The 16,697-nt window shown below is 34.9% G+C and overlaps 2 protein-coding genes across 3 annotated transcripts; one reads left to right on the forward strand and one right to left on the reverse strand.

Annotated features, from left to right (window-relative positions):
- The first annotated feature begins 7,280 nt into the window (after window positions 1–7,280).
- Window positions 7,281–9,881, forward strand: LOC143913764 (mitochondrial ribosome-associated GTPase 2). 2 transcript variants are annotated; one of them, XM_077433749.1, is made up of 8 exons: window positions 7,443–7,534; window positions 7,632–7,676; window positions 7,761–7,857; window positions 7,934–8,127; window positions 8,202–8,310; window positions 8,375–8,557; window positions 8,630–8,768; window positions 8,837–9,876. In XM_077433749.1, the coding sequence occupies exons 1-8, from the start codon at window positions 7,518–7,520 to the stop codon at window positions 9,196–9,198; spliced, it is 1,146 nt and encodes a 381-aa protein (XP_077289875.1). In that variant the 5' UTR covers window positions 7,443–7,517; the 3' UTR covers window positions 9,199–9,876. The 2 variants fall into 2 exon arrangements, with proteins under 2 accessions (XP_077289876.1, XP_077289875.1); XM_077433750.1 differs by lacking the exon at window positions 7,632–7,676 and having other exon boundaries at window positions 7,281–7,534; window positions 7,701–7,857; window positions 8,837–9,881.
- On the reverse strand, window positions 9,767–13,834 carry AlaRS (alanine--tRNA ligase, cytoplasmic). Its single transcript, XM_077433747.1, has 2 exons — window positions 13,559–13,834; window positions 9,767–12,888 (listed from the first exon to the last, which is right to left on the reverse strand). The coding sequence occupies exon 2, from the start codon at window positions 12,880–12,882 to the stop codon at window positions 9,985–9,987; it is 2,898 nt and encodes a 965-aa protein (XP_077289873.1). The 5' UTR covers window positions 12,883–12,888; window positions 13,559–13,834; the 3' UTR covers window positions 9,767–9,984.
- Between the last annotated feature and the right edge of the window lie 2,863 nt (window positions 13,835–16,697).

The raw sequence follows: 16,697 nt of genomic DNA on the forward strand, positions 1-16,697 counted from the left end.
ACTTACGTGACGAAAGTATTACGAATTTGCCATAATTTTGATGGCGATAATGAACGACAAAAAAACAACATACTTTTTTTCATCTCAGTCTAACGAACTTTGATGTACATTTTAAGATGTACAACAATGGATTAATTGTGTATTTAAGATAAAAAATTATATATTTTCCAATTTATCAGCAAAGTTGTTTTCAATTAATTAAATATTGATTGACATAGAAAAATCTAGGCATATTGGATAGACTAGTGGGATTTTTCAGTGTAAGAAAATTAATCCGTACTTCCAATTATGATCTTCTCCGTGAACGAGATTAACTTGATACGTTATTAATATCATATTGTAAGTTAATTTAAAGCCTGTGCCAATTATGGTAACAGCCGGTTAATGACAGTGGAAAATGTGAACATTTTCCGATAAATTGGAGGAGCTACAACAGTGGCGTAGCTAAGAATTTCGGGCCATTACGGGCCCGTGATTTTTAAAAATATGAGATGAAATAATTCAAATTGTTTGTTGATACATATTTACATAGGACTATTAGTATAATAGTTATACAAAAAATAATTTTTAAAAATAAGCTCACCGATTTTAAACATTCATCTTTCTCTATTTAAGACTTGCAAAACTTTCTGATGAGTCTCGTGTATATACATACATATGTGCCCATGATTGTGAGAGTGATCTTAGTCAGGAAAAAAAATTAATCGATTTTATTGTTTAATATCTATTATATTGTAATATGTAATTGATTTTTTTTCTTGACTTAGACCACTTTCGTAATTATGGGCACATAAGTCTTTTTTTTAATAACTGCGTTATTTATTTAAGTTTGTTTTGTGACATTACAGGAATCCCTAATGCGCCACAATATTCGAAAATATAATAAAGAAGAGAAAAAAAATATAAAGAAAAAATACATTAAAAACAATGGCATTAATAATAGTAGATACAATAAAAATATTAAATAAACGGAATACATAATATGGAATGTCTTTGCATTTACAGCCAGCACCAATATATAAGAACCAGCCGTAAATAGAAAACATCTCTGAGAGGACCAAATGGAAGAGAGAAAATCAAAATTCCACACATACATCACATAATATTATAAAAAAAGGATGAGCGCAGGCTACCAGACAGATAGATTATATCTTCGATAATCTACGCTCACTAAGGTGGAAAATATCACATTCAGGCTCAGCAGCAACGAGATCATTGAGAAGTTGGATATCTCTTGGAATGGGAGCCATTCGATAAAGAACTGTACGAGCGTTCTTTGATTAATTATCCCACTTGTGACCTTTTCACATTTCTGTATCGAAAAATAAAGGTGAAAATTATATTGTACATGTACAAATTTATGACTAGAGTAATTTTTATTACTTTCGAAATTTTTAAGTTGGACAATGTTAAACTACATTGAGTATATATGTATGCATATAAATTTGGACCCCCTGTCAAGTTGGGCCCTCATGCTTTGCATGACTTTGCTATGAGGTAGCTACGCCACTGGTCTACGAGTAATTTTGTACGGCTGCTATTAATTGAATATTATATTACAATGTAAACTCACTTTAAGCGTAACATCGTCTTCGTCTTTGTATTTAACGCAACTTAATTTAACATTGAATTAAAATAGAAAATGGCGACATAAGAAATACACTAACATTGTTTAGCCGTTGTTTTTTTTTCACGACAAAATTAAAACAAAAGAAGTGACTCTTATTTTTCAAACAACGTTTTTTTTAATATTCTTTTATTTACTTGCACGTTTATTATGCGTAGTCTAATAGACGCTTTTTCCAATTTTCATTCCCGAAAAAGAAAATGATTTCAGTACTTGACCTGAATGCGTATCTAAACCTTGACCTGTGTCTTCTTTTGTTCGTTTTCCACCCCTATTGTCATACCTTCTACGTATTTGAAAACAAAAACGATAGTAAATATAATATAAAACATATATACATATATTTACATATGTAGTATTTATAATAAACATCATAGAAAATTTGAATTTCGACGCTGTTATCATATATTATTTTCTGTAATAAAATTTTCAATTGGATATTAAATCCATATAACGTTTGAATAACTAGATATAATATAATTTCACATTTTCGTGTCAACTATTGAAAAATGTACATGAAAAAATATATAAAAATACATATTGGTCGTTGAACCTTTCCAATTCGTGAAAAACGCTATCGCTAATAGCATAATGTTTGGAAATTTTACATACCTATTTGACTACTAAAATATGCGCGATAAATTGAAATGGTTTTATTGGAACTTTATATAATATTTATAATACAAATGTATTTGAAAATTGAACATTAATCTATATATTGTCGAATCATTTTTTCGTTATGTACTCGTTAGTAATCATTGTATATATTGTACGTCATTAAAAATAAACAAAATTGGAAATTGTTGCTTCGGTCAATAAATTTTACTTTAAAGGTCATTTTTTGGGTGTTGGCAAAATTATAAAAATATAACGTGTAACAATTGCGATTAATTTACCTGTACACGTCAAGAGGTGAGCCTATTATTATATAACTCATCATGAGTGCGAGTATATATTAATGATAATGATGTGAATATTTCATATATGTCTGAATTGGTCAAGTATGATTTAAATTAAATATATGTAAATGTTTTTGCATGAAATTATTCCATAATATATTAAAAAAAAAACAATAATTACTCATATGAAAAATAAAATTTATTTTATAAGTAATGGGGTTGGAAACACAAAACGCATATTAAAATCATGATTGATGCAATCGTAAATACATCGTTATAAAATATTTTATTAGAATTTTATCTTTTATAGTATACATAATAAATTGATTGTAAAATATTGATAATTCAATTAAGTCATATATATTTATGTATGTACATATATACGTAAGATATGAAAAGATTCACATTTGTACAGGTAGTTCTAATTTGATTAATTGATAACGAATAATTTTCCAGTAATGGATCAAGTGTAATTAATATGAAATGCTAAAATATGATAATGATCATTACGTATAATAGATACGTACAGGGCTTAGACGGCATTTTAATTTATTAAATATTTATAAATTTTGTGTTATCGAAAACTGTTGTCAAGGTGAATGTTAATATCGAAAATTACTACTTGTGTTGTACATTTATATTTCATTAAACACTTAGTCGATTCTAAATAATTAATGTACTTGTCCTTGTCTCTTACGAAGGATAGCATTTTTATCGTCTTTATTTGTTATTTATATGATATTGAGCTTAAAAACTAAGAAATAACAGGTAACATATTTTTTAAAGTACAAAATAAATAAATTTAATATTATTTAATAAATATACATATATATTTTTTTAATTACATTTTGATTATTCAGAACAAATTTTCACGAATAAATAATTGATATCAGAAAATGGGACAACGAAGAAGCAATGCTAAAGGTACGTCAAAAGTAAATACGGTGGGATATGAGCTTGAAATCTAAATATGAAGCCTTTCAATGTTTTCAAACCACTTACTTTTTCCAACTTTGGAACCAGTGTGTGTACTTACTTATCTATCGAATAATATCGAGTAAAATAAACAAATTACTTTGAGAAATTGTACGATTTCTAATTTGTAAAACTTTTAATTTTTGAATAGTCGATTTCTATCAATTTCCAATAAAACGTGTTGTCTCAATTGTCTACCCCAGCATTTCTCGACTTTTTTTGGACTGTGGCCCCCCTTTGCGTTTAATATTTTTCTGTCCCTCCCCTTCGATTTTATTTATTTATATCTAGCTCAAATGTTGTTAGTGACATACGGAGATCGCCCCTTTTTTTACAACATCAAGACGGTTACGAGCTTTTGAGAGGAGATGCATAGCTCGGCTAAATCCAGATTTGACGGGATAAGATGTAGGAAAAGAAGTGAAATATAAACTTGCCTTCTCCCAAAGCTGTGGAAATACACTCACTATTTCAGTGCTGATCCAAAAATTAGTTTAAATCTTACTTGTGCATTCATTCATTATCAATATCAATTGCATTCACACTAAATGGATCAATCACCCAATCTGTAATATTTAGTTTTATAATATCATTTAATCTAACTTGCATATCCTCAAGAAGCTGCTCCAAATGTTCAATATATTATATATGTATGTTTTGATAGTCATCTTGTATTTCATTAGAAATAGTAGCCAATTATGGAAATTGTGTTAACTCGCGTCCTCCGATATTAATTTTGAAAAGATTGAGCTTTCCAAGAAAAGCAATAATTACATTTTTACACATTATGGGATTACAACAAATTCCAAAAAAATAGCTGATAAATGATATATCGCATTTTGCACCTACCGTCTCTTCCCCAAATTGGTTGTCACTCATAAAGGACAAAATTCTGTTCCAAAATATAACAACACGATTAAGACAATTACCAACGAACTTATGTGTAATAGAAGGCGCTCAAAACCGTCCTTGTTTTCCTCACATATTTTCGAAAAAGGCAATCTCGAAGTGGACTTGATTTAATGAAATTTATTGCTTTTATTAAAATACTAAGAGACCCATGTAAACGACTTCCCAACCTTATTTAAAAAATATTTAGCACATCTTTTTTCAGATATGCGATAAATCCTCGATATTTGCCAACCATTGAAGCAGCCCCATCGGTTGCACAAGCTAGTATATTTTCCGAATTGCAGATGTATATTCTGTGACAAATAAAATATTTAAGCTCTTTTTCGAAATTATTTAAATATAAAATTTTATAATTTTATTCAAACTGCTCGTTATGCCTCCCCAAAAGTATAACTTTGGTTTGTGCCTCCCTTGAGAGGGTCTGGGCCTCCCAAGAGGGCCATGTAGAAAAGGTTGAGAAACATTGGTGGAAGATGTCAACTGTGCCTGTTGGCGCGTTTATAAATGGTTGAACATATCTTTATACCAGTGGCGGCTCGTCCTAATGGGCTGCCGGGCTGCAGCCCCTCCTATAAAATTCTAAAATATATGTTTAATAATACATTTAATATTTTATTTATTAATGATATTTTTTTTATTAGTTGGATGGACGAACTATTGGGGCCTTCGACAGAGTAAATATTATTTACAATATCACCCATATCCAAAAGGGTGATATTGTAAGTAATGTTGACCGTTTCGAAGACCCCACTAACTTGTATGGTGACAGATGAATTAAAATGTTGCTGTACTGGCTGTAAAGTTTTACAGCGCCGCCCTGAACGCCACGCAGCCCGGAGTCTCGGAACGAGAAAGAGAAAGAGCTATTTGCAACTGCAGATAGCTCTTTCTCTTTCACTCACTCTGCCGTTTTGGGCTGGATAGTCGGCAGCCTTCGCCTGTTAAACGACATTCATCTGTCAGTTTGTGTAAGATTTCGCGCGCTTGATCTTACATTTGATTAGTTGAATCGCACGATCACAGCTTTATTCGTTTTCGTTACTCTTAATTGGTTGTGTACGAGCCCTCATCAAATCTTCGGTGAGTCGTTTTCATTTCGATAACAGCAAACTTTTTTCAAATCTGTTTAATTTTTTCTCGTAATTTTTATTTAAATATATTAAGATTTTTTTTCTTTCAAAAATGGAAGAAAAAAAGAATTCAGTAAAATATTTACAAAATTTGCACTTTTCGCGACTAGAACTTACCGAAAAAGTCGCTATAAAAGCATTAGGCTGCCTCACGCCCAATTTAATTATTTCACAGCCTGCTACTAGTAGATCCTTTAGTTACTCGCGAAAATTTAATCCAGACATTTATAAAAAATACAATTGGTTAACGGGATGTACAGAAAAAAACGTGTTATTTTGTTATCCGTGTCTTTTGTTTGGAGGCGAGTCGCCAGGCGAAGCATCTTGGACGAAAACAGGAGTTATTGACTTAAAACATTTAAACGATAAAATTAAAAAAAAACACGAGGGAAGTGTCGAACACTTTAAAAATGTGTGTAATCTCACGATTTTGGGATCGGCTAACATAAAAACCCATTTAAGCGAAGCTTATCGGCGGGAAATAGATAAGCATAACGAAAACTTTTGTCCTGTTATGACTAAAGAGCGGACCCAGAGCGCGCTGTCCATTGTTCACATGTTGTAAATGCATTGTTAAAGGTTTGCCGAACCTTTTTATCAAAGCATTTACAATAATGGAACAATAGACGGCGCGCTTCCGGTCCTACCTCTAGTTATGACATGATAGAACAATTATGGTGACATGTTTTAGACATCTTTTCAGTGCAGCCCCGCCACTAAAAATTATCACGAGCCGCCACTGCTTTATACTTTATCTATGTACGCAGTGCCGACCTTACACCCTATGGCGCCCCCGGGCAATTTTTTCTAAGCGCCCCTAGAAAATTGTGACAAATTATTTTGTGACATTGTAGACCGGAGATAAGTTTCAATTTCAAATAATCAATTTTCGCCTTTGGCACTCTAATCTAAAATTTTTTAGGGTCTTTGGCGCCCTAATTTTAAATTTTAAAGCGCCTTCGGTGCATGGAGTGGTGCCCCAACATACTCGGCGCCCTCGGGCGTCGCCCGACCCAGCCCCCCCCTAAAACCGGCACTGTATGTACGTAATAACAATAGATGAAGTTTTGTTTTAAAGGGTGATGCTACTATTCAAAAGGTTTCCCAGAGTGTGATCCTCCTTGATGTCTGCAAATTTCGTGTTCTCGTGGTCTGGGGTTGAACTGGCCGATTGACGAGGAGGTACAACTGGTGACAGGGTCTCTCGAAGAAAGCAGACGGTTGAATTGGCTGGTCCGATGGTGGCCAACGGCTCGCTGTGTTCCGGTTACGAAACTTGCTGAAAATGATGGGCTACGAATGGTGGCGAAGACCAGGAGTGTTCTCTACTGGTGCCTATGGATGAAGGGAGGGGGTACTGGAAGCAAAAAGTGCTCGAAATGCTCAAAAAGTGGCTGCAGCAGAATGACCGATACTTTCGTTCTCGGGGTTTCCTCTTTGCCTGGTGGGATACATCTCCCGGCCGGAAGTAGGAGTGCCAACTTAACTATTAGTCATTCCTATCAGCTGTGTTTGTGAACAAAATAAAGGGCAGCACCACAATCTATAATAAAGTTAAATTGATCAATTCGAAAGTAAACATTTTGAGTTCTTATAATTTTGAAATAAACCACTGCTGCATATGCAATTGAGCATAAATAAGTGTGTATTGAATTTTGCATAAGTTCATACACAATTTTTATATGTGGTGGTATAGATTTTTATCAAAAAACGGGCATGAACTTATGCAACCATTTCATTAAAAAAAAGTTTAAATATAATTTATTTCAGTTTTAGTCATATCATATGAATAATATGTTTATTGTAATAGAAAAATATACATATTCTTAGTTTTTCCTTACACTATATTTAATAAACTAGCAAAAATTTCATTCTGGATAATGGTCACTATAAAAACTTAATGTGAACTGTCACTGTGTGAAATGTCAAATTCTCGTTGATCAGACGAGAAATTTCTCTGCCTTTTAGTACAATATGTTTATAAAAACTTGGTAGGAATATTATCATTTTCGTTTAAATGTTAATTTTAACTTTGATACGATTATATTTTAATTAGTTTTGTCATAATTTGTCTTATACATATTATAGGTTATGTATGATTTTTTTCCAGTACCACTTAGCCGTATATATTTCGTAAGATTGTATAATTCTTTACAGACTTTAAATTAAAACCAGCTAAACTATATCTGAACGCAAAATGTTTAATTCATTTGCTAGATTGGTAACCACGACCACTAAAAATCTAATCACAACATCCCGTAAATGTAGTGTGGTTGCACTTAGAAGCAGAAAGCTCAAATCTACAGTTAATCCGGTAGGCTTCTAAAAAATAATAACCGTAATAATATATCCAAATACCAAAAAATGTAAATTTAATATTTTTTTCACAGGTAAAATTTTTTGTCGATAAATTTCGTGTACGTGCGGTGGGTGGAAACGGTGGCGATGGATGTATATCGTTTCTTACCGCTTGGGCAAATGAAAATGGTGGTCCGGATGGTGGAGACGGTGGTAATGGTGGCCACGTAGTGTTTCAATCCTCGTACGATGTTACAAATCTCAACCATTGCAAATCAGTAGCAGAGTGAGTTTGTGTTCCAGTTTAATGAACATATTCAACTTTTGATGTCTTTAATTATATAAATTGACTGCTTTTAGAGCCAAGCACGGTGAAAAAGGATCAACAAAAGACTGCACTGGAAAAAGTGCGGACCACAATATTTTAAAAGTTCCCATTGGAACGGTCATTAGGACTGAAGACGGAAATGTATACACACTGCTTTTTTTATGTAACTTTAATTTTACTCTAAAAAACATGATAATTGTTTTAGGTTTTAGCAGATCTCGAGGAGGAGGGATCCATGTTTATTGGTGCACGTGGAGGTGCCGGTGGAAAAGGAAATGCCTTTTTTAAATCAGATGTACAACAGGCTCCTACTCATGCTGAATACGGTGCAATAGGAGAGTCAATAATTTACATTTTAGAAGTTAAGAGCATGGCTCACGTTGGACTGGTATTCAATTCCTTACAAAACGATTACATATTTTACGTTAGCAGTGATTCTCATTTATAAATCACATTTCAGTTAGGATTTCCAAACGCAGGCAAAAGTACGTTGTTGTGTGCAATATCAAGAGCGCGACCCAAAGTTGCTCCTTATGCTTTTACAACTTTACGCCCTCACATCGGTATGGTTAAATATTCAGACCATGAACAAATTGCAGGTAAATAAGAAATAAGTCACTCAATTACTTTAAAAGATACCTATATGACTACACAAATGAAATTTCAGTGGCCGATCTTCCCGGTTTGATACCTGGCTCACATAAAAATCACGGATTGGGCATTCAATTTTTGCAACATACGGAACGGTGCTGTTGTCTCATGTACGTTGTGGATTTGTCCGTGGAAAAACCTTGGGATCAGTTTAAATCGTTACAATTTGAACTATCACAGTACAGCGAAGAGTTGGTCACACGTCCACGGCTGATCATCGGAAACAAAATAGACCTACCAGAATCTCAAAGCAATTTGCCGAAATTTCAAAAATATTTTAAAGATATTAAAGTACTGCCAATATCAGCTAAGATGGGTACAAATATATCCGATCTTTTAAAGAAGATAAGAGAAATATATGATGAAAGAATTAAGTAGTTTACAATAAGAATGATGCAGTAGTGTTATAATTTGTTGTGTTAATATTATATCTATTAATATACGTATTTTCTCAAAGAATTGTGTTTGTGTACGAAACTTATTACATCGGAGCGGAGACTAATCAATTCGAATATGATAATGATATTTTTTCTTCGTTTTTTCAGATGGGCGTTTCAAAAATGTGCAATTTTTACATATTTTTTGCTTTTCCGCTCTTTAACTCAATCTAGCGTGCCAAAAGTGAGTATTGGAATCAATAGTCAGGTGTTTTGTCTATTGATTGTGATTTTTTATTACTTTAAAATACATGTAATTAATTATCTAGCGAATCTTAAGAATTTTTGTTTTATTTTAAAGCAATAAAAAATCACAATCAATAGAAAAGATATCCAACTATTCATTTCAATACTCATGGTTGGCATAGCAATACTAGATTTTGAGTTAAAGTCAAAAGTCTTTAAAAATAGCCCATTTTTTTAAACGCCCATATCTCATAAACGAGAAGAAAGCAACAAAAATCATTGTGACATTCGAATTCAATGGGTAAAATTTAGAAAAACATTGTATAGTCTGCTCCGTAAATTTATTTTGTTGCTCAGTGTTATTAATGCTTTTAAAATATATTTCATATACATATTGCTAAGGATGTAATAAAAATTCAAAGACGATTTGCATAATTTAAAGTTTATTTATGAAATTAATCAATAATGCGCAATAACACATTAAAAATGTTTATTATATAAAATAGTAATCAAAGCCAAAATTAATACCCATACGAAAAAACTAATCGCAAAGTTTTGTCTTGGCGAATGTTTCAGCCAATTGCAATACTTCTTGCAAACAATTAATGTTTGGTCCGGAAGCTTGTGCGGATTCAGGTTTACCTCCTCCTTTGCCTCCCATCGGTACTGCAACTACTTGGACCCATTCAGAGGCTTTTAAGCCCTTTCCGATAGCAGATGGAGGAACAGCAGTCAGGCAGAAAATTTTACCAGTGTCCGAGTCAACGGAGAAGAACATGGCTGCTGTGTTTGGATTCAGAGATTTGACTTGTTTTAAAGCGGCATCTAAAGCTTTCGTATTGTTAAATGCTTTTAACTCCTGAACCAAAAATTTAGCTTCTGGATTGGCCAAACACAGTTCTTTTGCTTTTTCTGCAACGGTCACTAAGACTGCAGCTTTCGTAGCACGGTCCTTATCATCCAACTGCTTTTTCAAACCTTTCAAAACATTTCTAATTTCATCTTTCTTCCAATAAGGAATGACTGCATGCGACACGGTTTCTGTTAATTCAACAATTTTTTTAACAATCTCCTTTGAATCGAAATCGTTCGTATCTTTGACAATGTTACAAACAGCGTTGACTTCATTTTCGAGTACAGCCGTTCTGTTTAGAGATTTGGTAGCTTCGGGACCCGTTAAAGCGACAATGCGACGGATTCCTTTAGCTATACCTTCTTCTGAAGAAATGAGAAAATCTCCAATATGTCCAGTCTTATGTAGATGAGATCCACCACAAAATTCAACAGACGTTTGCAGACCATCCGCTCCGGTTGGATTTGCTTCCAATTCTTCCACAGGAATATTAACAGAAACTACTCTGACTGGATCGGGATAAGTCTCATCAAACATAGCTCTGAGACCGTTGATGGTTTTAGCTGATGCTAGTTTAATTGATTTAGCATATACTTTATGATTGTTGGTGATTATAGATTTTATCTGATCTTCAGCGTCTTTGATCTGTGCAGTAGTCATTGGACCTTTGTTTGTAAAATCGAATCGCAATCGATCGGGCATAACCAACGAGCCTCTCTGATCAGAATCATTGCCTAAAATATTACGTAGTACTCCGTTGAGGATATGTGTTCCGGTGTGATTATTCATAACGAGTCTTCTACGTTCAGCGTCGATGTGAAGAGAAAGCTTATCGCCAATTTTCAAAGTACCTTCAACAACACCAATATGGAGAATGTAACCTCCTTTAACTTGAACGTTTTTGACTGTAAACTCGACGCTTTCGTCGCCGATTTTGACCATGTAGCCCTCGTCAAAGATTTGGCCTCCCTGTTCTGCGTAAAAACTAGTCTGGTCCAAAAGAATGCCACACGCTTGACCTGAACTTACTTCATCGACGAATTGTTTGTTATACCTTAGCCGCACTACCGTGGCAGTGCACGACTCAAAGGAGTAAGTAGCATACTTTTCATCGTCGGCTGAGTATTTATATTTGAATGAATCGTTTGTTGGAGGTACTCCTTGATTTTGCAATTCGGTGAGTGCATGAACGTCTAATTGGATGACTTCCTCTGCACCTGCGCCTTTACCTTGCGAAGTCAATTGGGCAGCCTTCTTGGCCTCATCATATCCATTCATGTTAACTTGTAGACCTTTTTCTTCACACATCAGTTGTGTCAAATCCACCGGGAAACCGTAAGTATCATACAATCGCCACGCAATGTCTCCGGGAACTTCCTTTCCAGTTAACTTATTGATAGTTCTATTCAAAAGATTTCTGCCTCTTGTTAAAGTTTTCAAAAATTGGACTTCTTCTTCGTTTATTATATCCATAATGGTTTGAGGGTCTCGGGTGACTTCTGGGAAAGTTTCGCCGAGCAATTCAACAACCGTATTTACTAAAGTTGCAAAAAATCCAGGCTTTGCATTCAATTTTTCAGTTGCATAACGAACAGCTCTCCTCAGGATTCTTCTTAAAACGTATCCTCTGCCAGTATTATCTGGTCGGCCTCCATCGGCAAGAGCTACAGTTAAAGTTCTGGCGTGATCTGCAAGGACTCTATAAGCCATATCCATACCGTCAACGTCTTCAGCGCCGACTTTGCCGGAATATGGACGACTTCCAGTTCCTTTTTCGATAGCTTCAAAAAGCGGCATGAATACATCAGTGTCATAATTTGCACGCTTTCCTTGAATAACTGAGACCAATCTTTCAAAACCTAATCCGCAATCAATATGCTTTTTGGGAAGTAAACGGAGAGATCCATCTGTTTCTCGGTTGAATTGAATGAATACAAGATTCCATATTTCCAACACATCGGGGTCATCCATGTTAACAAGATGGGCAGCTTCACGACCTCCTATCCTATCAAAATGTAATTCTGAACACGGTCCACAAGGACCAGTTTCACCCATTTCCCAGAAATTATCTTTCATACTGCCTGGTAAGACGTGAGATGGAAGTATTCCTAATTTTATCCAAATCTCTTTACATTCATCATCAGGAGCGAGACCGGATTTTTCATCTCCTCCAAAGTAAGTGACGTACAATCTTTCAGATGGTAATTTCAATACTTCAGTGAGAAGTTCCCAAGCCCAGGTGCAAATTTCTTTCTTGAAATAGTCCCCAAATGACCAATTTCCTAACATTTCGAAGAAAGTATGATGGTAGACGTCCTTTCCTACATCGTCAAGATCGTTATGCTTTCCACCTGCTCTGATACATTTTTGTGTATTGACAGTACGGACCCAACGAGCCATGTCGCTGTTCGGATCGGCGGTCCCTAAAAATATTGGCTTGAATTGATTCATTCCGGCGTTTGCGAACAGCAACGTCGGATCATCCAATGGAATGGTCGAAGACGAGTGAACGTATTCATGCTGCTTCCCTTTGAAGAAGTCTATAAATGCATTTCGAATTTGCTTTGCGGTCATAGAAGTATCCATGTTGATCTGAAATTATAAAAATTCAAATGAGCACAACAAAAAATACTATTGTTTAATCAACGATATCTAAATCTCATAATAATTTCAAGTGTTTGAGAAATTATAATTCAATGATGAGTCATTGAAATGTATTGTTCAAAGTCTGCCTTTTCACATACAATGTTCATTGAAAGCAAAATCAATATTATTTGCTACATATTAAAAAAGTAGGCATACTGATTATGCAACATTTGTGCAATATCAAAAAATAATATGTATATTATATTATATATTTGCATAACATAAACATTACATATCAACGCTAAGTATGTCAATGGTAATTAGACTATTGATTATACTTGGGGCAAACTGCCATTGGTGCAAATGCACAATTGGCAAGGAACTAGGGCAAGAAAACCTTACATTGTCCATTTAGTGTATGTATTTATAAGTACCGGCAAATTCTAACCAATGGGAAAAGTTTGGATTGAAGATTAAGGTGAATGAAATGAGTAAAGGTAACCAATCGATGGGTAAAAGGTTGCGCAGTGAAGGGCAATATTTGAGGCGTTGCTCCATATGGCATCAGCTGATGCAATTGTGGTGCAAAGGAAAGGTGAGTCGTTGCCACGTGGTGCGGTTAAAAATGAATATTTGAGGTGTGGGGGTTCGTGGGGCTCCGGGGGCGAAGTCTCACCGGCGAGGGCGGGGCTGCTCCCTCTGCACCACGTGTCTTGAATATGTGTGAACAACTGCGTCCACTCAGACCGGCCTGTCTACAATGCGACAGGCAAACCAGACACGCGACAGTCTATCTATTACCATGGATTCTCAAACTGTTTGCAAACTTTACACAGCTACAATGGTTCGGTGATTACTGGTCACAAATTACTCGTCACAAAGTCACTAAAATCTCTATAACGCAACATCTGTCAGCCGAAAAGTCCATCATAATAACGATAACTATCATAGTAACGAGAATTTGAGTGCCATATATTGTGTATTCGCGATTTTCATGGCAAAAAATGTCTGTGACCACCCCAATGTGACGAATAGTCCAATTACCGCTACAATACCTAAATTGTGCAATGTATTCGTAGTTCGTAGATTCATTTTGAATGGTGTAAAAGTGTGAATAAGTGACTAAAAATAAATCGTGCCTTTTTTTACTAATTGCCTTTACGCATTTACAAATATGTAGCTTTATACCTTTACTAGCAGAGAAATGTAATATTAATAGAATTTGTGGCTTTAGGTGTTCTTTTGTTGTCAAGTGACATTCTGTCCACGGACAGATCTAAATAATTTTCTAAATAATCAATAATTTGATGCTTGGTGCTCGACGTGGGTTTGGTGCATCCGCTCTAAAATCGCCAGATTAACAGAACGGTAGCTTTAAACGTAATTCTCGTTTTCTCGAATGATAGATTGCACATCAGATGACGAGTAACCTTTCGATGTGCACAGATGCAATTATTAAAATTGAGTTGGATCTTTCTGGCGAGTTTAATAAGGCAAGATTCGGAACTTATCGAATCTTGCCTTATTAAACTCGCCTGAAAGATCCAACTAAATTTTAATAATTGCATGTGTGCACATCGAAAGGTTACCCGTCATCTGATGTGCAATCTATCATTCGAGAAGATGAGAATTGCATTTAAAGCAGCCGTCCGTTAATCTGTCGTTCAATTTGTCTGGCGATTTTAGAGCGGATGCACCGCATCCGCTCGATTTATGTCCGATAAAAACTTCTCTGTTTGTTTATATTACTCGCAAGATGGGCAAGCATCGGTAAAAATTGCACAATACATTCAAAAACACACAATAAACAACATGGGATACATTTTTATAATTAAATTGATCCGATTGTATTCCGTGCGATGTAGCGTATTTATAGAGACGTACCGCGTAAAATTGACAACAATTGTTTATTCGTAAGGGCCCCTCTATTCTTATTACATCTCTTTGTTTACTAGTGTTGTAACTAGACTTCAGCGCTGGGTTTCTATTTCCCAGGAAAGAGGGTTGATTACTATTGTTCTACAAAGCTAGAGAGCCAAATAAAAAGGTTGACAATGGTGAACCCATTTTTTGTCCAAATAGAAACCGGACGCGTGTCCTTTGATATGTCATTGCATGGGTGTTGGCATATTATGTTATTAAATAAACAAACAGTTAAAAGAAATGTGTCGGTCCTGAGTTTGATCCGCTTTTAAATATATTCAATTTAATATTTATATTTAATTGTTTAATATGAACAAAATGGTAGAAACTACCTACCTACTTAAATATAAACAATATTAAACACCAAATTAATTAATTAAATAAATTTTCAATGGAATGGCGATAAATGCCCAGAGACTTTAGCCTAAAGCAGTGGTTCTTAACCTGGGTTCGATCGAACCCCAGTTCGAGTTAGGTTCAACAGCAACTCTTCAGAACAATAACGCTCTCAACGTTTTGGTGTCAACAAATTCTAACGTACCCTGTTATTGCTAAGAAAGCTCTGGAGATTTTCATACCGTTTGTGAGCAATCCTTTTCGAGGATGCTGGACATAAAAACGAAGAAAAGGAACAGACTTTATTGCGAAAATGACATGAGAGTGGCACTTGCCAAGGTTTCTGAACTGGTCTCTGAAAGGCAACAGCAGAAGTCACACTGATTTGCAGTAAATATTAATTATTATGTTTTTGTTTTTCAAATCAAAAAGTTGAACAAGCACTGCTCCAATTTTGTGTTTAATGGTCCTAGTATACTTTCACTTCGTGATTCGTGATATACATAGTGTATCGATTGGTTAAATGCCTATAGCATTTTAATTTGTAGAATTTCGTGTATTGAAATTGCTCAGTAATAATAAACAATTACATAAATTAAAATGAAAGTTAAATCTAATTTTAATCGACGTTTTGAAACGACTTTTTTGCTTTAGATAAAACTATAATTTTAAAAATGAAATATAGTAAAAGAGTTTTAATTATGTTCAACATAAAATTTTTCACCATATTATTAAATATAAAGGTCTGTTCATACTTAACAGCACTGCACGACTCCGTTTCAAATATGTCATTTTATTACATTTCTATTCATATCTACCTACAAGTCGCGGTCACGTCACGTTTACAGCAATTTGGCCGAGTGCAAGGCAAAATCGGCTTACTTATACATTAGACGATACGGCGCAATATTGCTTACATCGTATTGTCGAATACTTGCAATATGAATGCATACACGTGCATTCGTAGCTACGCGTCAGAATACAAGTCAGCAAAAATGTTTCGACGTTTGTCGAACGAAAAATGATGTATAATCACGCTGTTGTTGGAAGAAGAAGCTCCAGAAGGCAACAAAAAAGCACGGAGGCGTTTTGATGTGCATCCCATGTTAAAAAATAGAAAAACCGAAGGAGAGTTTTGGACACTGTATAAGGAGCTTGTGGATGATGGACAAAATTTTTTTGAATATTTCCGTAAAAAATTTAATTTTTTTTTAAATATTTGCGCCAAAACCATGTCGAAATATTGAACAGCTGTCAACTGTCACTATCGATAATTGGTCCAAAACAGCAAAGCGGCAGACTCATGTCACGTAATTTGCGTGTATATTTCCACGATGGCCAAAAAAACGGATACGATACGTTGACGCATGTTGCTGTAAGGTATGAACAGGAAATGTCGGGTACTGCTGTAAGCCTGCCGTGGCGTAAACGTGACGGTTGGTATGAATATACCAGTGGCGGCTCGTCCGTATGGGCTGCGGGGCTGCAGTCCTCCCAGTACAATACAAATGCATGATATTTTTGTCATCTACATGGGCTGCGGGGCTCTGCAGACC

Source organism: Arctopsyche grandis, chromosome 6, assembly GCF_051622035.1.
Source record: "Arctopsyche grandis isolate Sample6627 chromosome 6, ASM5162203v2, whole genome shotgun sequence".
Lineage (NCBI taxonomy): Eukaryota > Metazoa > Arthropoda > Insecta > Trichoptera > Hydropsychidae > Arctopsyche > Arctopsyche grandis.

What these genes read in the sequence shown, in the direction of transcription:
- AlaRS (XM_077433747.1), bottom strand. Translation starts at nt 12,882, where the DNA reads ATGGATACTTCTATGACCGCAAAGCAAATTCGAAATGCATTTATAGAC.
- LOC143913764 (XM_077433749.1), top strand. An exon ending in CATTGCAAATCAGTAGCAGA is followed by an intron (nt 8,128 to 8,201) that starts GTGAGTTTGTGT and finishes GACTGCTTTTAG; the next exon opens with AGCCAAGCACGGTGAAAAAG. An exon ending in TTAGGACTGAAGACGGAAAT is followed by an intron (nt 8,311 to 8,374) that starts GTATACACACTG and finishes TAATTGTTTTAG; the next exon opens with GTTTTAGCAGATCTCGAGGA.